A 20443-nucleotide genomic window follows, 5' to 3' on the forward strand; every position below is an offset into this window, starting at 1 on the left:
TAAGGTTCCTCTCACCAGCTCTTACATCACCACACTGTTCTCACAGTGTTTCACTGACAAGTGCTCTATTTGATATTTAAAGACAAATTCACTCATGTGTTTGTGGTTATGCTGAGACCCGTGGCAGTCCAATGAAATGTATCATAGGTCGGAGGCACCGTGTTTGAGGAGGAAATTCCAGATCAAATGTCTGATTGAAATAATTTTGGACGTTAAATGCTAGTAGGAAACTTTAATGGAAATAGTGCTCGTTCACGTTTTATGGAATTGCCTCAAGCGTTGTTGAACTGCATTGTGGCGGCTTTGATTGTGCTGTGTTTTATAGACGTTTAAAGCTAATCTAATAAAACGTGGAAGTGACGGCACCAGACACTGCATTTATCCAAATATTCACAACTGGTGCTACCCAGTCAAATCATAGCATTTTTGTAGCCTCTCGACTGCGATTTGGTCAACGCCATGTTGACGTTTTTGTAACTTGAATTTCAGAGGCTTCGCCAGCAACCGAGCGCCTATTGGACGATAACAGCTGTCAGTCACACTGACGTCCACTCATGTGTGCCATACTTTATCGTCTGTTTCCCACAAAATGGAAGTATTATTCACAAAAAAAAGTCCTGACACTAGCTAGACCATTAGCTTTACATGAAAATGTTAAATAGAGAGTTTAAAGATAAAAAAAAAATGTCAATCAAGAAGTAAAAATAGAACTCCTGGAGTACTTTTTTGCCCCCTGGTGGCTATTCAATATATATTCATATAAGGTCTATGGTTTGTGGACTATCCAAACACACTGATGTGCAATAGTTAGACTCAGATATTTTATTGCAATAATTATTGATATCGACTGATTTTAAACCTTTTTATTCCACGTCCATCCACAATTGTTATAGCAAATTATTGTGGCTATACAGTAGTTGTGCTGCGGAATAATGCTGATGCTGCTATTACATCACTATGTCGTGCTCTGTCATGGCATTTAATTCAGTCTTGATTTGAAATTTTTAAATTGGATGTGTAGAATTCGTGACAGCTGTGATATTTTGCAAACATTGCAGCCATCAGCATCACATCGACGCCATCACAGACAGACCTTCATCCAAAGAAACCCTAATATTCGGGCTGGAGCTCTCAGGATGCTGTAGCATGGAAACTGCAGTGTGCGCGAGAGTCTTATCAACCCATTAGATCTGGTCAGTAAAACAAGAAATAGGGTGTAGTGGTGCAGAAATAACATCTGACTTGTGTGCTGCAGATCATAAACTTAACTGTTGTTCTCGTTTTCCGTTGCTGGTTATAAATTCAGCAGAGCCTTAAACGACGAAACGAGAAACCAAAGTCATCCTGAACTGAGACGACTGAGCAGAACCACGAGAGGCCGGACTTTATGGTGGTGTCATCGACACAGATTCAGGTTTTCCAATGATTTAGACCTTTAATGCACTCAGAGATGAGTGAAGATTTCTTCATGAGCTGATTTCTGCAGATCACAGTGTTTGTGAAGCACAGTGTGTCCCACAGTAACATCACCTGGTTGTAGTAGTGTGATATCTGAGCTCATGATAGTGAGTGATAGTGGGTAGTGTTTTCCCTCGAAAGTTCTCTTTGTCACTTCTCGTTTTCTCCATCCCTCATTTTGTCACTTCCTCACTTTCCTTCCTTCGATCTTTCTGTCTCTTCTCTGTCAGGAAGTGTCACCTCTCCCCGTCCCTCGTTACCGTCTCTCCTCATCATCCATTCAGACATTCGGTTTGGCCTTGTTCGGCTTGTTGCAGCAGGAGAAGGATGAAGATTTTATAAACCAAATACTGAAATCCACAATATAACAATAACAATAGAGTTGGTACTGAAGGCTATCGCCTTTTGTCTTGTCGCTGTCACTTCAATTTTGTGATTTTAAGAAAAAAATGGCAACCCTTTCGGGAATAAACCCAGTCAGCATGTCCATGTGGGCCCCACAAAGTTTAAATTTGGACTGACAATATGGGTCCCAAGTGAGTGGGTTTGTCCATGGTTTCCATAGCGACCTGCATAATTTGCCCCACTTCAAGTAGTACCCACTTAGTACTCACATAATATGGCCCTTTTCCACTATGGTCCCAGCTCGCCACGGCGAGGCACGGTTTAGTTTGGTTTTCCACTACAAAAATTGTACCTAGTCAACGTGGGCGGAGTCATCACTGCGCCTCAACGCGTTTGGAAAAAGTTCCTGATACCAGGTACTATGCTAGTGTGGAGCACGGGTGGAACCTGTATTGTTATCCCGAATATAACCCGTACAGGGCCCACATGGACATGCTGGCTGGGAATAATTGTGTTATCCTGTCTAATAACACTGTTGGTGTAGGTACAGTTCGAATGAATATCTCATTTTATATCAATTAGTATCTCAATTTCTATGTGACAACCCAAGTCCTAAAACAGCAGTCATAGAGGGAAACTTAATGTCTTAATGAGTGTATTGCTATTGTGCTACTGTGTGTGATGAATGTGGTTGCTTTTATTTGAACAGCAGAGAGCATGGGATATTTACGGTCTTAAATCGGGCGTCACGCCCCCGGGCCGTAAAATTCTTTTGTGTAGTTGTAGTACAGTCTGCTTTTGTTCTGTGTGTGTGTGTGTGTGTGTGTGTGTGTGGTTTCAGGATTATATGCGGGGTTGTTCACTTGATGTGATAAACAGCACTGCACTATGGGACTGCTGGAAGGATTAGCCGCAGAACGACCCCGGCTTCAAAGACGCCGCTCGTCGCCGTATAGCGCCAGAAAACAAAGCACTTCAATAAAACAAGGCTCTGCGCTTGTCAAACACCTCATGGCTGAAATGACAGATTCACACCTGCCGATGACGGGGAAATCCACATGAAACCTTCAACACGCACGTTATGTTGGTGTTTCATGTTTGATTCCCGTTTATTCAGGAAGGATTTTCCCTGAGGGCATGCGACATCCTGCTACACGAGCGGTGACAGTGACAGTCTTGCTCAAAGGCACGTTGACCAGAGATTCTAAAGGAATATGAGACAGTTTCAACGCACAGGCGAGCACTGCAATGACTGCTGCTCTTGCGCTAGTGAACGAGGATGAGTGGGTAATCAATTTATTGAATCAAGTGTGTCCACGTCTGCTCTGCACCCTCTTTCAGCTTGTTAGTATTCAGCGGTTTCCAGTTTAGCACGACCAGCACCATTTTGAGTCTTCCTACCATCCATTAACTTAAAAATATACAATTCTTCAAGCTGACAGAGAATAAAATCAGTATCCTTATCAGTCCAAAAAATATACCAGCCTGAATTTCACCATGTTTTGTTGCTGTTGTCTTCTGGTTAACAGCTTCTTCTATTATTTCCTGGTGTTAGCCAGGGGTGTGTGCTGTGGTGCATGCTCAGAGGATCCAGGTCCGCTTGAGTCCGGCTTTGGTTTGAGTGATTGTGAACATGCAGGAAAAATCTGACTCCCAATTGCATTATTAGGGTGTGTTTGTCCAAGTTTGAGAAACTTGATTTAAGCCCGCCCAACACTAGAGGATAATTGGCCAGATTTTGGTCCCGATCTAGACCATGTGACAGTCGTGGGTGCCTCAGCCATGACTTCATCCACATTTTGAAAATCATTCCAGTGTGGGGCATGCTTTAATACAATTTCAGTCAGACCAACATTTAAACATGTATTTTAAAAGTCCGGTTTTAGTCAGACTAACACAATAATTGTTTTATTTGATTATGTCGGCAGCGGTGTATGTTGTTCTGAACTCAGTATCAACAAATGCAACAGTTAGTGTTCGCAGAACTAATGAAAGAGAAAATGAGCCTGATCTACAGCAGATGTTTCAATTTATTTCCATTTTGTCCGTGTTTTGTTTTTTTTTAGTTTACAATCCACAGTTTGTGATTTTGAGCGTCTGGGCTCATATTGTTTCACCTAATATCATATTTTCATGCCAGTCCCTCGGAATCTGAGTTCAACATTCCTACAGGAATCCATCAACAAAGTGGCACTGACCTCCAACTGCCACACTCTCCGTTTACCATTCTTCTTTCCTCATATTTTCCTCTCATCTCGTCATTGTTTTACTCCTGAAAGAATGAAACTATTCATCGTCCTTGCAGCGTTTCTGTCAAAAGACCAGGATATAACTAAATAAATGTCCTTAATATCGACATTTACGTATTATTATTTTTTTGTTTTTATTCTACATCTTACAAAGCCCACAGTCTGCACGTTAAAAGCCAGCAATAGCAAAGTTACACTTTGAAAAAACAAAACATAACAATGCATTTCCACCTCTACTTGTCAGCCATTTTGTCAAACTTTGCTTCCAAAACACTGAAATTCCTTATTTTGGCTGCACTGTCTCTGCTCTTTTCCATCTCTCTCCCACAGTCCCTTATTTATTGATTGATTGGATTTAGTTTTTTCACTTTAACGTTATATTAATTATCACACAAAAGATTGTGTTTCTTGGTTGTTTTGTTGCTAGGTTGTGGCTTGTTGTTGTCAGAGGGTGTGCACCGTTAATTTGTTTGCTTATTAGACCTCACGTCATATGAGGCATAAGATCATGACGAGTGATGTGAGGGATGGAGACGTTTAGAGGTTAAAATCCCATCCAGAGGGTTCAGATATCAGTGAGGTCAGTGAGATATTTTTTTAGCACATGCCGTTTGTTGTGTTGTGTTGGTTGTTTGGTTAAACTCCTCACCGGACCATGAGTGGACACACCTAATCACAGTGGAAATATACTGTAGGAACTGAGTTTATGTCCAAAACCAGACACAAGGTTATGACGTGAACAATTCTAACAAGTGCAGGCGACAACTACCATAATATTATGATTGTTTTATCTCTGCAGATAAGCCGATATGGTTTATTCTCTCGGATACAAGTATCTTTGAGTCCAGTGCTTATTAAACACAATTTTATGACATCAGTGCTGTCATTTTAAGGAAATTACTTGGCTCTCAGTTTACAGTTTACATTTACTGATATAATCACTATAGGGACAAGAATATTTGCCCTCATCTGTATTGAAGTACAGTATTGAAATCAGGTGTTTTAATCACCTTATCGCCAATGAAGGACAATCCTAACACTTCATCATACCAAGACATTTTGGATAATGCTATGCTCCCAACTTTGTGGCAACAGTTTGAGGAAGGGCCTTTTCTATTCCAACATGACCCTGCCCTAGTGTACAAAGCAAGGACTATAAAGACATGGTTAGACTTTGAGCTTGGTGTGGAAGAACTTGACTTCCTCACCGCACAGAGCCCTGACCTCAACCCCATCGAGCACCTTTTGGGATGAACTGGAAGGGAGATCGTAAACCAGGTCTTCTCGTCCAACATCAGTGCCTGATGTCATAAATGCTCTACAGAGTGAAAAGATACAAATTCCCATAAAAACACTTCAAAATCTGGAGGGAAATCTTCCAACAAGTGAAGCTGTTGTTGCTGCAAATTGGCGACCAACTACATATGAAAGTAATGTATATTTGAATACGCCATTACAGTCCCTGTTGGTGTAATGGTCAGGCGTCCGAATGCTGTTGTTCATATTCCCTCTGCCTCCCGCTGGGAACACCCAAAAGTACCTCAAATCCCATGGCTCTCCAACTGCAAAAATCCCTAATCCTAGTTCCTCACTGTTCAAGTACATTAGTGAATTATTCCTTTAATCCAAAATGGGTAGTGAATATAAAGCAGATTTTTTTTTATGACTCATCGACCCCCCCCACCGGGATTAAGTAATCGACCAGAGGATAAGTACACAGCCAACGTCTCATTTCAATTTGCCTCTTCTGCTGTTTTCGATGCCAAAACCCCCTGAACTGACTTTGTCTTCAGTTAGTGATGTCATTGTGTGGCACTGGACCAATGTTAGGAGAGTCCGAGGCTGGAGAGTGTCTTCAGAAAGACTGAACTAAACGTGTTGTCGATTATATGTTTGTCTTTGTCATGTAAATACTGTAGAAGCAACAGCAGATGTGGCGTCCGACAACCCAGTGCACTCATTTTCCCCAATATTCCCTTTTACTGGGTATTTTACATTCTGAATCCAACCATGTCTGTAGCAAGTTATTACCCATCACCTTCTCATTTCCTGTCCCCTCTTTGCTGGTGTCTCTCGGAGGAAAAAGCTCAATCATTTTCTTGATACAAACTTAGCGTTTTAAGGCTTTTTTTGTGTTACGTTTGAGCCTGAAATGGCAGCGCACTGGTTTTCACTCTACCCACACATGGTGATAGTTGGGTTGCTCGATATATTTTTTATATTCTATGGCCTATGCAGATGCCAATGGCTGCTATATGATGGTAAAGTTCTGACAGTATATTTCCCCCCTCCTTCTGATAGCTAGAACTGTTTGAAAAAAACACAAGATTCATAACAAAAAAGGATCAAACAACACAAAATGTATAAGAACAAACATCAGTAATGGTCAGTCAGATTCAATAAAGCATAATTGTTCCATGCCAATGATTGAAATGATGAAAAATTATAGTGAGTAATAGGTTTTACCTCTTTCTTTTTTTGTCTTTCTTTGCAGGAAATGTTGCCACGACCAATGTCACTGAGCCGGGAATCACGGCCAATGTTACCTCCCTTCTCAACGAGGAGGAGGGACCTGCCAAGGTCGATACTATTATTGCCACGGTTACTACAATGAGCAGCTCAGTCAGTCCTGAAAAGATCAACACTGTGACCCTGCGTGCGGGCCGTATCCCCCGCGCCGGCGAGGAGGAGGAGGAGGAGCAGAGCAGCGGCATGATTGGTGAATCAGTGGTTCCTGTGGTGGAGGAAGTTGGCGTTGCAGACCCGCCTCAGCTCACTCCTGATTCTGCTGAGACGGAGCTCCTGCTTCCGAGCAACCCTCAAAAAACAGATGCCACACAGGGTGAGGAGGAGGAGGAGGAAGAGGATGAACCGCACACTGACCCGCCATGGATCTACGCCAAAGACACAGCTGTGTTTGACCTGGACCATCTTTTCACCACCACTGCCCCGCCCCCAGCTACCTCCATCCCCTCTAATGCTGATGTCCTCCACGTGGACTTCTTTGACCCCTCCTCTCGTGGGCGCAACCTGGACCTGGCCCCTCCCTCCCCTTCATCCCTGGCCCATGAGTTGCAGGGTGCCGACCCAACCTCCTGGGCTATGCCAGATAACTATGACTACCTCACGCCCTATGAAGACGGTGTGTCCCCCACCGCTGATGAGTACACCTACAGCACCACAACTGAGGCCTACGAGAGCGATGAAGATCTCCGACTGCCAGATGGGTTCCCGGATCGCTCCAGGCCTCGGGTGCCAGTGTCCAGCTCCTTCGTCCCCGGAGTGGCGGGAGCTCCAGTGCCAAAAATCCCTGTAGCGGCTCCTCCTGCAGCCTTACCAGTGGATGGCTCAGATGGGTTGGGCGGATGCCGTGCGGGCTACCAAATGTTGAATGGAAGTTGCCGCTCTCCCTGTGACATGCTGCCCAACTACTGTTTCAACGGAGGACAATGTTACCTGCTGGAGGCAACTGGAGTCTTCTGCAGGTAAGACATGACATGACAACACGACAGCTGCGTTTCCATCATGGGTAGGGTTCGGTTTGGTACAGTACGGCACAGTTTGGTTTGGTGAAGCCCTGGGTCAGGCTTGCATTTTGACTGACAACAGTACTTTTCCTTGGTAGACGGTGTTTGGGCTGTGCCTCATGGCTGCATCAGCAAGAAACGCAGCGTGACGTTGTACCGATGCCACCTTTTGCCTAATTAGCTGACCTTACTGTAGCATTTTACTCTGGCACACCAAAGGACGGGTGCCAAAAAATGTAATGGTATTGTGGCTGGTTATTTAGGTACTATTCCTTATGGAAACACCAAAAAATATATTATAACAAAATACCGTACTGTACCAAACTTATATTCAATGGGAATACGACATAACCCTGTACTCCCCGCACATACCGTCATCACCCAATAAAACAGTTTTAAACTTTCCAGGTCCACACAATGGGAAGTGTTTCCATAGAAGGACACTGATATTTAAACATGGATTGAATGGGAGACACATTTCATTAAAAGCTTTTTTGTTGAAGATTATGTTTACTCCATACTTACAACGGTTTACAGGAGTTAGAATTAGGTTTCCTGACACATGGAACACAACATAAATGATTCACATGCTCACATGCTCTCAGAGTCGAGATCTCCAAAGCACAGTTTCTACAGACTCACCCTGCGCCGTTGAGAGAACGTGGTGATCCTGTTAAAGAACTGTTGTGTATAGCCGTAGGCAACTGGACTTCCCCCTCTCATCTAAGAGTCTTCTTAAGCTCCAGCTGACTGGTGGGGAGTTCCAGGTTTACCCTCCTTTCCACTGGTCAAAACAACCCACAGCATCTGGCTTTTGTCTGCAGTTGGAGTAGATACAAGTGGTGATATGTCTCTGCAGCAGGCTGGATTTTATTCGGCTGGTTCCAATCTGCAGATTGTAAACGGTGCTAATTCCTTCATGATTTTTTATTAGGGCTGTCTAGTTGCTGCACCTTTTTCTAGCACAATGTTAAGCAGAAACTCTCCGGTGACTGTCGAGTTTGAAAGTGTGAAATGTTTTCGTTGGACCACCTTTAGCTTTAGTACCGCTGTGATAAGCAATGGCACGTTTTTTTGATTTGCATTAATGTGTCACCAAAATCTTTTGGCTGTCCATGTTAAGTCTTCCTTCGCTCATCCCAGATATTCTCGACGAAGTTGAGGTCTTGACTCGTCTGTGTGTGAAAATGATGACTCACGCTCCATGAACCACGCTTTCACGATTTGATTCTGATGAATTCTGGCATTGTCATCTAGGAATACGACACCAGACTGATCATTCATTATACTTAGGACAGCCGACCTCATTTCATTGGGCACGGAACGTTGCTAAACCCCGACCTGACCGTCTGAATCAACCCCAGATCATAAAAAAATGATCCTGGCCACTCACTGTTCTCTGTACTGTCCTCTGGTCATTGTTACACAAGCATTCAAAGCAGAACAAACAGAGAAAACAGATTTTACTCCTGAGCAAACAGAACCTCAGATGCTGTAACTTCATAATCTGGTTTTAATAATGGATGCAAAAATATTATTCCTCCTATTTATTTATTCCTTGGATGGGTAGTTTTTGAATTGTGGGATCTGTGGTTATGTATTTATTTTTATTTATATATTAAAATTACAAATAGTTTTTTATTTGTATTTTTTTACAGTTGTAGCTTTTGCAGTTTTAATGTTTTAATTGACGTTATTGCACTTAAGTGCTCTTTATTCCTACATTATTTTCTCGAATTCTGCCCCCCACGGGCTTGTACAGTAGAGGCACTAAATTAAATATTACAAGACTTTTTTTCTTTTTATTTTCCTTGGCTGGACAGAGTATACATGTGTAATTATAGTGACATTGTCACTGTTTTCTATGGTAATTACATCTGTTGGGTTTCTTGCTTCTGACGTGTTTGTTTAGGACGTAACTGCTACTCGCATATGGAATTTTTTCTGCTTGTGTACTCATTTTCAAGCGGACATTTGTCAGTCTGGTTGCTTTTCCTTCTTGCTTCTCTACGGAGCTCCCCCTACAGTTTCAGAGTACATATTTTTGCAGAGTCCCGCTTATACCTGCAGATTATTTAACCATTATTTCAAACACTGACCATTCAACCAACTTTTTCCTCTTTGCTGTGAATGGACAGCAAAACACTTACTTATACATCGCACTTATGACTAGCACTTTATAGTTTGGCTTACTTGAAGCACTTACTTACTTCTAGCTCTTGTTTGTACCCAAATGTTTAAATGCACTTATTGTAAAATGTCGATAATTTATCATTTTATCCAAGACTAATATTGGCATTTTGTAGGGAGGCTAGAAGAAAATGTCTGGTTAGTTTTTTCGGCACCAGTAAAAGAGCAAAAAGCAAAAGAGGTATTAGCCGCTATTTTGTCCCGATGGTCAGTTTTCATTCTGGGAGAAATCCATCACGGGAAAGAGAAGCAGAGAAAACAATTTCAAACTCCCTTTGTAGCCTCAGTTGAGGACAAATAGCTGCTCAAACAGCAAACAGCAGCCAGTTTATCACGAAAAAGCAACATCTGGAAAAACCGCGAAGCACCTCAGACTAATGACATCCAGCGCCGTGTTTGTGCTATCAATTACCCAAACACAGGTTTGTCGTTTCTGACGGCCAGGGACTTCAACGTCCATTTCCCCCATTATCATGAGATGGATGGACCAGCCAATCAGTGAGGAGACATTTCCAATTAGTGAGCAGCTGCAGAGAGATTAACATGCAAATGTATGCGCCGTGGTGATCCGCCTCCTGTCTCAGACTAATGCACAAACTGTCACCGAGTATGACACTGTAAACGGCGGTATCTGCACGCGAGCAGAGAACAGATGCAGCGAGTGAAGGGTCAGGGACGAGACATTCAGAACAGCCAAATCTCTACGATGATGAAAATGTGTCTTGGATTCACCTGCTTGAGAATAACAGAGGCAGAGATTTTATAATCTGTCCCCTCACCCCATAAACCCTGACTGGGTCTCATAGATCTTATATATCTTGTAGCTTGTTTGCCTTTTTTCTTGACGGAATACCTATTTAATTATTATTATTATTATTATTTTTATGACACCATTGTCAGAACTTGTAGTACATTTGTTTTTAACAGATCCGGCAAACCCAAGCCACGGAGCCATGTCCATGCGAGGGCTGTCAATTTCCGCCTATAATCTCATTCGAATTCCATTCCTTATTATTTTTAATATTCAGACTACAGTTTTAACTTAATATCTGGGCCATGCAGGGACACTGGCAGCCTGAACACGTGATTGTGTCACATTGTAAACTCAAAAAAACCTCAACAATACATTTTTACCCTCATTTAATATGTGTAAATATGTGGAAGGTGTTGCGTTATTCATTTCAAGAGTTGCAAATAGATTTGTCACAGTTAAATCATAAAATGTTTAGAAAAGTGGACTCACATGTGAAAATCAATGATTAAAACTCTGTAAATGACTCCAAAATAAAAGCCAGACCACAAAATATCATTTAATGTCCTTTAATTTTAAGAGGTACGTCCCAGGCTTGTAATTCTATTATCCAGAGTCAGTGTTTTTCTGTGGTTAAGAGGCAGAAAAGCCTCGCCGCCACTTTTTATGAGGCGCACACGGAACATTTAGAAGGTAAGCAGTGGAATAAGTGGTTTGCCCCGGACATAAAATGAAAGAGTATCTCTGATGTGAGGAGGAGGAGGAGGAGGAGTAAGGTCGTTTAAAGCTTCATGAATAAGTAAGAGAAGTTTAAAAGATTAAAGATACATGAATTCAGAGCAGTGATCATGCAGCGAGGTCAGGTGAGTCACTTTTTGGCAGCAGTGCTATGGACAATACATCTATGTTTGAGTGAGTGAGTTCTATGTTTCCACCTTCTTTAATATTAATATGTTCTAGTTATTTGTGACATTTCAGGTCTTGGATCTCATCATTTTGAGGTTTGGGAGACAATTCAACATCAATTCATTGAGAAAATTGTCACAAATAATTGTAATCTGTGCAATCTTTTCAAAGCAACAAACAAAAAAAATCAGAGAATTCGAGCAGGGTTTCTCAACCGTGGTCCCTGCACCGCATTGTTTAGATGTTTCCCAGCTCCAACACACCTGATTCAAATAAATGGGCCGTTATTTGGCTTTTGCAGAGTTTGAGGATGAGCGTGACCATTTGAATCAGGTGTTTTTGGAGCAGGGAAACATAAAACAGGCAGTGCAGTGGGTCCTGGAGGACCAGGATTGAGAAACCATTGTCTTAGAGTAAGTATTTTTTTATCCTGGGTCCTCATTTAAAAACCATTACATGTGTTGTCAGGATACCAACAACGATCCAAACAACCGATTACGAGTGTTACTGAGTGAGTGAAGGAGCTGCAGAGACTCGTTCACTGCCGGGCAGAGGCGTTGTATGGGTCAAAGGAACCCCGGCACACATGAGGACCAGTGTGTTTAGTCGGGATTGTGTGTCTCAGTAACTGTGCGTGTGTGTGTGTGTGTGTGTGTTGCAGCTGCACTCGTACATCAGGCCAATTCAATTAGAGCGGGAGATGAATGTTTGGACCTTTAGGCCTCTGCGGTAAAACACGCGACCTTTGAAGTGCTGTTCACTGACCTCAGCTCAGCCTGACACGCAGTTTCTCTCTCTCTTTCACACACACACACACACACACAGAGAAAAATACTGACCTGATAACATGTGACTTACTGCTTTAACTGGCGTTCCAGTGTTGTACATTAGTGATACATAGAGTGATGTTGATGTCATGGTGCACATATGCCAAAAAAAAACAAACCTGCTAATCTGCTGACTGAGCTGCAGTAACTGCCATTTATTTATGCTAATGAGGCAGATAATAAACCCATTGTCTCTAAAAACGTTTTTCTCACTCGTCGAAAAAGTTTAATCCTGGATTTAAAAGGATTTTATCAACTTCAGCGGGAATGTAGAGTTAAAACCTGGACTTGTCTTTGCATAATAGGCGACATAATAAAACCTGGTCATTTTATTTCACGTAGAAAAACAAAACAAAAAATGTTTAATTTATAAATTAAACTCAAGATAGAAATATACGGAATTTGTGTTCTTGTTTCTTCTTTTTATAGAAATGGCTGAAAAAAAAAGTCGGAATCGGCATCGGCCATAAAAAAACACTAATTTATACGTTAATTCCCTCTTTGCCTGCTCTATTTTTTTGCTTTATTTCGTGTTTCTGGTGCCATTAGCATTCATTTTACTTACTTTTTGTAACCCGGGACAGCGTGCAGTATCATTTATTTCATTAATTAAATCATCTAATCGATCGATTTCAAGATAAAAAAAAAACAGGGATCCAAATAATGATTCTTCTATTTGTGATCGTACTTTCGCTCTACTGGTATAAAACACAGTTAACAAAGCATGTGAAGTCCAGAGAAATTAACATTTTTCATCGGTTACATTTTTAATGGCAATAAACCAACTCATGGTTCATCATTAACGTTCCCCGCAGATTAAACACTGTAAAAAAAACAGTTACAGAGTCGTCCACCTATGTGTCGTACTCCCATTAACATCTGATGGGTTACTGGAATTTGTGCAAATTGAGCAAATGTGTGCTGTTCCATTTTATTTACGTTACCCGACAATGAAGCTTGTGTTACAAACTAGAGGAATTCATACAAAGTTCACTTTAATTCAGAGAGTAAAAGCCGGCGTCTGCTGCTTTGATTTATTTTTGAACTTTAAAAAAGTTTTTCTCCTTGCGAGTCTCAAATGAATGTTGTACATTTGTGACGCAGATTTCCTCCTATTGGGGGTAAATTCTTGTCTTTTGCTGCAGTTATGCAATCGGAGGCGACTCAGATTGAAAAAATGTTCAGTGTGAGAAAAGAATCTTGAGGGAAAACTTTGATCGACAGGGAAGTTTTTGAAGTTCAGTCGGTCCAGACTGTGACACAAGACGCTGTTTTTGATACATTACACGCCGTGACACATTTATTGTGGCTAAATTAGACACTCTGCCGACCAAATTGGTTTAATATCTCTATGTAAGTGCTTTACAAGGCAGTCAGCATATTTCTTCTATTGAAGATATCCGTGGCATCTCCGGTGCTGGCTCTCACGTCCCCCTCAATGATGGAACTCTCACAGTGTTTGCATCGTAAATCACTCCTTCCTCTGGCCCTGATCACCATATTTGGAGGAACAGATGATTGAAAAGGCCAAAGGGAGGGAGAGAAGAAGCGAGGGAACACGTGTGTGTGTGTGTGTGTGTGTGTGTGTGTCAGAGAAACAAGAATACAGACGCAGAAGAGAAGGTGTCAACATTCAGACTGTTTATCATATTAAAGGAGAGAAAGAGAGGGCGGGAGAGAGTGGTTGAGAGAAAAGAGGTCAAGAAACTGTCAGAGGGAAAATGAAAGAGAGAACAAGAGAAAGAAGAAAAGAGTGAGGAGGCGCAAGAGAGGCGGAGAGTGAGTCACAATCATGCAACTGCCGCCAGTATGGAAACGACTGAGGCGAGCCAGGTCGAATTTACTGCTGTGTGTGTGTGTGTGTGTGTGTCCACGCACGTGTGTGTGTCCTGCAGCTTGATGTAATTAAGCGAAGCTTTGAGCAGCAACAACAGTTCATATCCATTTTAGATTTTCATGATCACATCATGGAAACACACACACACACACACACAGGATTAGGGGGTGTATTAAGGATAACTTCCATGGCAAACAGTGTGGGGTTGTGGGATCGGGGCCAGAGGTCAAACACACAGAAGATTTATGTCTGCTGAGGAGGCCAGGACGACACACGCGCTCACACACATGCTCACACACACGCTCAGTTTGTTTTTGCCAAAGGTAGTCTGGCCTGACATATTTCACACACACACACAGATTTGTTTTAAGCATAAGTCATCTTATTGTATCTGCTTACTGACCATACACACACACACACACACACACACATACTGTAAACAAATGACATCACAGTGTCTGCGTCGTTATCAGGCTCAAATTCTACAGCATGCTTTTATTTTGAAAGAGGAGACAATAGCAAAATGGTACGAGCGAGATCAGAACCAGAGTTTCTGCGAGTTTTCCTGCAGCTGGAAAAAAAACCCAAACAGTCGTCACAGTCATGAGGTCACATAAGAAACCAAATGGTATGATATATAAAGCATAAAAAGACTTTAAAGATAAGTTAAATTAAAGGTGGTCTATCAGTGTTCTGAGCTTCATCAGATGTAGATGTTGACAAACAGCAGCAGTTTAAAATCGTGGAAAAGCTTTTTTTTAAACTCTGATTTAAAAAGTCAGATTCTACGTTTTAATGAACGTTTATGACGCTGAAACTGATCTGATGTCTGTTACGAATATTGTTATATGTTTCCAAAAAATATAAAAAATATTAAATCTGTATGTTGTACAGATGGATAGATAGATACATAGATAAATAGATAGATAGATAGATAGATAGATAGATCCATAGATAGATAGATCCATAGATAGATACATAGATAGATACATAGATAGATACATAGATAGATAGATACATAGATAGATCCAATACATAGATAGATCCGTAGATACATAGATAGATCCGTAGATACATAGATAGATACATAGATAGATCCATAGATAGATACATAGATAGATCCGAGATACATAGATAGATACATAGATAGATCCGTAGATACATAGATAGATAGATAGATAGATACACAGATAGATCCATACATAGATACATAGATAGATACATAGATAGATCCGTAGATACATAGATAGATACATAGATAGATCCGTGATACATAGATAGACATATAGATAGATCCGTAGATACATAGATAGATACATAGATAGATCCATAGATATATATAGATAGATCCATAGATATATAGATAGATAGATACATAGATAGATACATAGATAGATCCGTAGATACATAGATAGATACATAGATACAAAGATAGATAGATAGATAGATATAGATATAGCATAGATAGATAGATACATAGATAGATCCATAGATACATAGATAGATACATAGATACATAGATAGATCCATAGATAGATACATAGATAGATACGTAGATAGATAGATACATAGATAGATACACATAGATACATAGATCCATAGATAGATAGATAGATACATAGATAGATCCGTAGATACATAGATAGATCCATAGATACATAGATATATACATATAGATATATAGATAGATACATAGATAGATAGATACATAGATAGATAGATAGATACATAGATAGATAGATAGATACATAGATAGATATACATAGATAGATACATAGATACATAGATAGATACATAGATACATAGATAGATACATAGATAGATCCATAGATACATAGATAGATACATAGATAGATTCTGTAGAGACAAACCCATGTGTCCCGTCCAGATCAGATATTGAAGTGCTCTCCCTGGAAAGTAAACAGCACATTATAGTAACTGCAGTTGTGGGACACATCTGCACGCGGGTAATTGCAGTTTACGGCGTGGCGAGTGCTCTCCTGGGAGTTTGTTTTACTGGGGCTTTGGTTTCACTCATAACCACGCGTCCACGCTGATGAACTGAAAGCAGCCGCTCGTTATGAACCGGACGCAGCGTCTGACGTGGGCGCTGAGCACCGTCTGATTTACCGACAGCAGAGACGCAAATTTGATGAGCCAACATAAAAGCTCCAAATGAGGTGTTAGTGGGGGACATAAAAATAATTGTTGTGGACAGTACACACACACACACACACATGCATACTGTATTGTCAGGAATGTTCCTGCTGCAGAATTTTACCGTAAGTCGATGTTTGTGAGCGCGTCTTAAAAACAGGATTCATTTCTTTTGGCCTAAACTCTGGAAAAAGGAGCTGCTTCCCCAGAGACAGAGATGCAAAAAAACAAAAAACATGTAAACATTATTACCACAGTTTGATTTTGTTGAATTCTTCTGATTCTGATTCATGGCACACGAATTTAGGAGAATCTGCAGAGCGCTTTGTATCGTATAAGCTTTTTGTCCATGCAGAACCCGGTGTTTAAAATCTCTGAATGCCACCCATGCGTTTTCGTATACAAACAACTATGCAACATCGGGAGGACGATGATGTCATAGCTCCTCCCCTCTCTGTCTTGCTCTTTCCTTCACTGGCACCATCTTCTTGTGTTTGTGGAGTTTGCACACAGCTCACATCTTTATGTACATGTATAAACTACAGAGTTTACAGTCATTTTCGGGGGTGTTTAGTGTGTGTAAACGCCGCCTTTTTAAGACAAAGAAGGTCTATGGTACCATAGACCTTCTCTATGTTTTTAGCTTTCTTGTTGTTCTTCAGATTTTAGCTTTGAATGTTGCATTTTTACTGCGTGTATTTGATTTATTTGCTCTTTTACCCGTGTACTGTAAAGTGACCTTAAGTATTTTGAAAGGCGCCCTTAAGTAAGATGGTTTAAGCTCTATTTCTCTGCTTTCCAGCATCCATCCATTCGTCTGGCGTAGTGCGAAAGGTGGGGTCACACCCTGGACAGATCGCCAGTCTATCGATTTTGAATTTTCCCAGTACGCATGCCAGAGCCTGTCAGCGACGATGGGATAGTAACAGAAGGGTCTATGGGAAATGAGCTTCAACTTCTCACATGGATTTACAACATCAGTAAACAATGAATAGTCTCAATTACTAGTGTCAGGTCTTATAAATACAACACGATGTCAGGTTGTTTTTTTTTATAAATTATGTTCCCATTTATTGGAAAATAGACAATAAATATTACACATGTGAGCGGACACCTGTGTGATTGTCCACTAAACGCCTGATTGCAGGTTCCTGTCATGGCGGTGATTAAATCATGAATCTTGAGGCTTCAAAAACAGGACCTTGTTGTTTGTCTGTGGTTGTTAGGATGAAGGTTATCATATTTCCCTGTGCGCGGTGAGAGCTGGTGTGGTGATGTTTTATTGTTGGACTCTGAGCAGCATTTCTCAAAAAATAAGCGATGGATCTGGATGAAATGTTCTGGTCCGGGGAGAATATGATTGGACTGTGGTGGTGATCCTGACACATTGAACAGTTATTAACCTTGTGAGATAGGTTAGTGAAACTGAGTGGCCGTGAGTTTCTCTAGTTTAAGTTGATTTGTTCTTAATGAGGCACAGCAGAGCTCTGGATCCCTCCGGGGTGGAAGTCGAGGGAAAACAAACACGTGACGTGCAAAAATACAAACACATGTGTGTCGCAGATGGAGGTGGGCAGGATTTTGCACGATCACTATCTTATTTTGTTTGTTTATTCGTATCCTAACATGCTCTAAAGTAGCAGCACAGTTGAAATTGAATCATTCAAATCAGGGTTGTTTGTTTTTTTTTGCCCTCAGCGTGAACCGTGGTGATCTGTTTTAATGAGACAGTAACTTTTATTCAGCAAAGAAACTCTTTGCTGGCCACATGGTGGAACAGTGGCTAGTCTTGTTCGCCTCATATCCATGCAGGTTCTCTCCGGGTTCTCCAGCTTCCTATTGCAATCCAATAACATTCAGGTTTAGGTTGATTGGACGTTTGATTGCGTTTCCTTCTATGTCAGCTGGGACTGACTCCAGCGCTCTGTGACCCTCGAGTGGAGGATGAGTGAGTAAAAAACACAGAAACCGTGTTGAACTCTCTCTCTCCTGACCTTCAAAGACCTTCTTCTCCTCATGTTCACCTCGTTCTCAGTGCTGCACACTCTGCTGCTCGTTTAAATATGCACTAACAACGTTTTAAATATGCGTTACTGTCACTCCACATCAAGCTTTTCTGTTCCGCCCTTCAGCTTCTTCTATATCCAAAACAACAAAGAGAAGTGCAGTAGATACAGTTTGAATCCTAGAAATTACTGTCAGGGGTTTATTTTTTGGGCCGTCAGTAAAATCTACAAAAATATTTCTTAACTCTCGGTGAAGGGGGAGGATTATAGACGCAGAAATGATGCTCAAAGATTAGTGTACAAGTTTGACTAGAATTACAGTTAATTATTTTTGCACATACATCAAATTAAGGCGCTTTTCCATTATATATACTCCTCTTTTTAACAAACTGATTCTAATGTAGTGATGGGAAGTTCGACTCTTCTTACTGACCGGGATCTTTTACTCTCGGACAGTAAATTGAACTAATCTTTTTTTGAGTCATTTCGTTGATTTTTACAGCGGGTGGCGCTGTATCCGTCTTGTGGGCGTTGTAAAAAAGACCGCGGTTCTCAAACACTTCACACTGTAGACAACATCGTTTGCTTCAGCTGACAAAGTATAATAAACAAAATGCCACAAGCAATTCAAACCATATGAAACCCTAGTTTCATATGATTAAACCCTAGTTTAATCATTTCTATTTCCTTTCCTGCTGAGCTCATGCAGCTGCCTGCCATCGTGTGGCGAAGGAAGGTACTGCATGAACATGAACGAACGAACCACTCAGTTGAGTCAGTCCTGAACTAATCATTTCTGTTTCCTGTTCTGCTGACGGAACTTATGCAGCTGCCTGCCATGTGGCGAAGGAAGGTACTGCATGAAAATGAACGAATCACTCACTGAGACGACTCATTACTCCCGAGTCATGTAAAAGATTAGTTCATTTTGAACGAATCGTTCACGAACGACACATCACTATTCTAATGATTCAGTTACACCCGAAGAAAACCGCTTTGACCACCGCTAGTTTGTGCGTTTTTATGTCGCGTATAAAACGCCGTCGCGGCACTCTCGTGCAGCCGCCAGTAGATACAGTTTGAATCCTAGAAATTACTGTCAGGGGTTTATTTTTTGGGCCCTCAGTAAAATCTACAAAAATATTTCTTAACTCTCGGTGAAGACGCAGAAATGATGCTCAAAGATTAGTGTACAAGTTTGACTAGAATTACAGTTAATTATTTTTGCACATACATCAAATTAAGGCGCTTTTCCATTATATATACTCCTCTTTTTAACAAACTGATTCTAATGTAGTGATGGGAAGTTCGACTCTTCTTACTGACCGGGATCTTTTACTCTCGGACAGTAAATTGAACTAATCTTTTTTTGAGTCATTTCGTTGATTTTTACAGCGGGTGGCGCTGTATCCGTCTTGTGGGCGTTGTAAAAAAGACCGCGGTTCTCAAACACTTCACACTGTAGACAACATCGTTTGCTTCAGCTGACAAAGTATAATAAACAAAATGCCACAAGCAATTCAAACCATATGAAACCCTAGTTTCATATGGTTAAATCCTAGTTTAATCATTTCTATTTCCTTTCCTGCTGAGCTTATGCAGCTGCCTGCCATCGTGTGGCGAAGGAAGGTACTGCATGAACATGAACGAACGAACCACTCAGTTGAGTCAGTCCTGAACTAATCATTTCTGTTTCCTGTTCTGCTGACGGAACTTATGCAGCTGCCTGCCATGTGGCGAAGGAAGGTACTGCATGAAAATGAACGAATCACTCACTGAGACGACTCATTACTCCCGAGTCATGTAAAAGATTAGTTCATTTTGAACGAATCGTTCACGAACGACACATCACTATTCTAATGATTCAGTTACACCCGAAGAAAACCGCTTTGACCGCCGCTAGTTTGTGCGTTTTTATGTCGCGTATAAAACGCTGTCGCGGCACTCTCGTGCAGCCGCGCTACGGCGACCCCGCCCACATTGAGGAGGTACCAGGAAGTCATGGAAAACGGAGCAGACCGTGTAGTCAAGTTGTGCCGCGCTACAACTGTAGCCGGACACGAATGCCAATGCTATGAAACAATATCGAGTGGAATCGTTTCACCAATCGCACGTATAGATTCCCTGGTTTTGAGCCACATCAAGTGTTTGTCATTTGTAGAAGTAGCCGTCACTGTCTGCTCTCTCCTC

At 41.3% G+C, this 20443-nt stretch overlaps 1 protein-coding gene across 11 annotated transcripts in view; it reads left to right on the plus strand.

Annotated features, from left to right (window-relative positions):
• Nucleotides 1-20443, plus strand: part of cspg5a (chondroitin sulfate proteoglycan 5a) — a 58503-nt gene that overhangs the window by 17687 nt on the left and 20373 nt on the right. For all 11 annotated transcript variants that reach the window (XM_044033401.1, XM_044033408.1, XM_044033410.1 and 8 more), the window contains one exon: nt 6547-7537. In XM_044033401.1, the coding sequence (XP_043889336.1) occupies nt 6547-7537 (991 nt within the window). The remainder of the gene's footprint in view (nt 1-6546; nt 7538-20443) is intronic.

The sequence above is a fragment of the Solea senegalensis genome, linkage group LG9, assembly GCF_019176455.1.
Source record: "Solea senegalensis isolate Sse05_10M linkage group LG9, IFAPA_SoseM_1, whole genome shotgun sequence".
NCBI classification, from domain to species: Eukaryota; Metazoa; Chordata; class Actinopteri; order Pleuronectiformes; family Soleidae; genus Solea; species Solea senegalensis.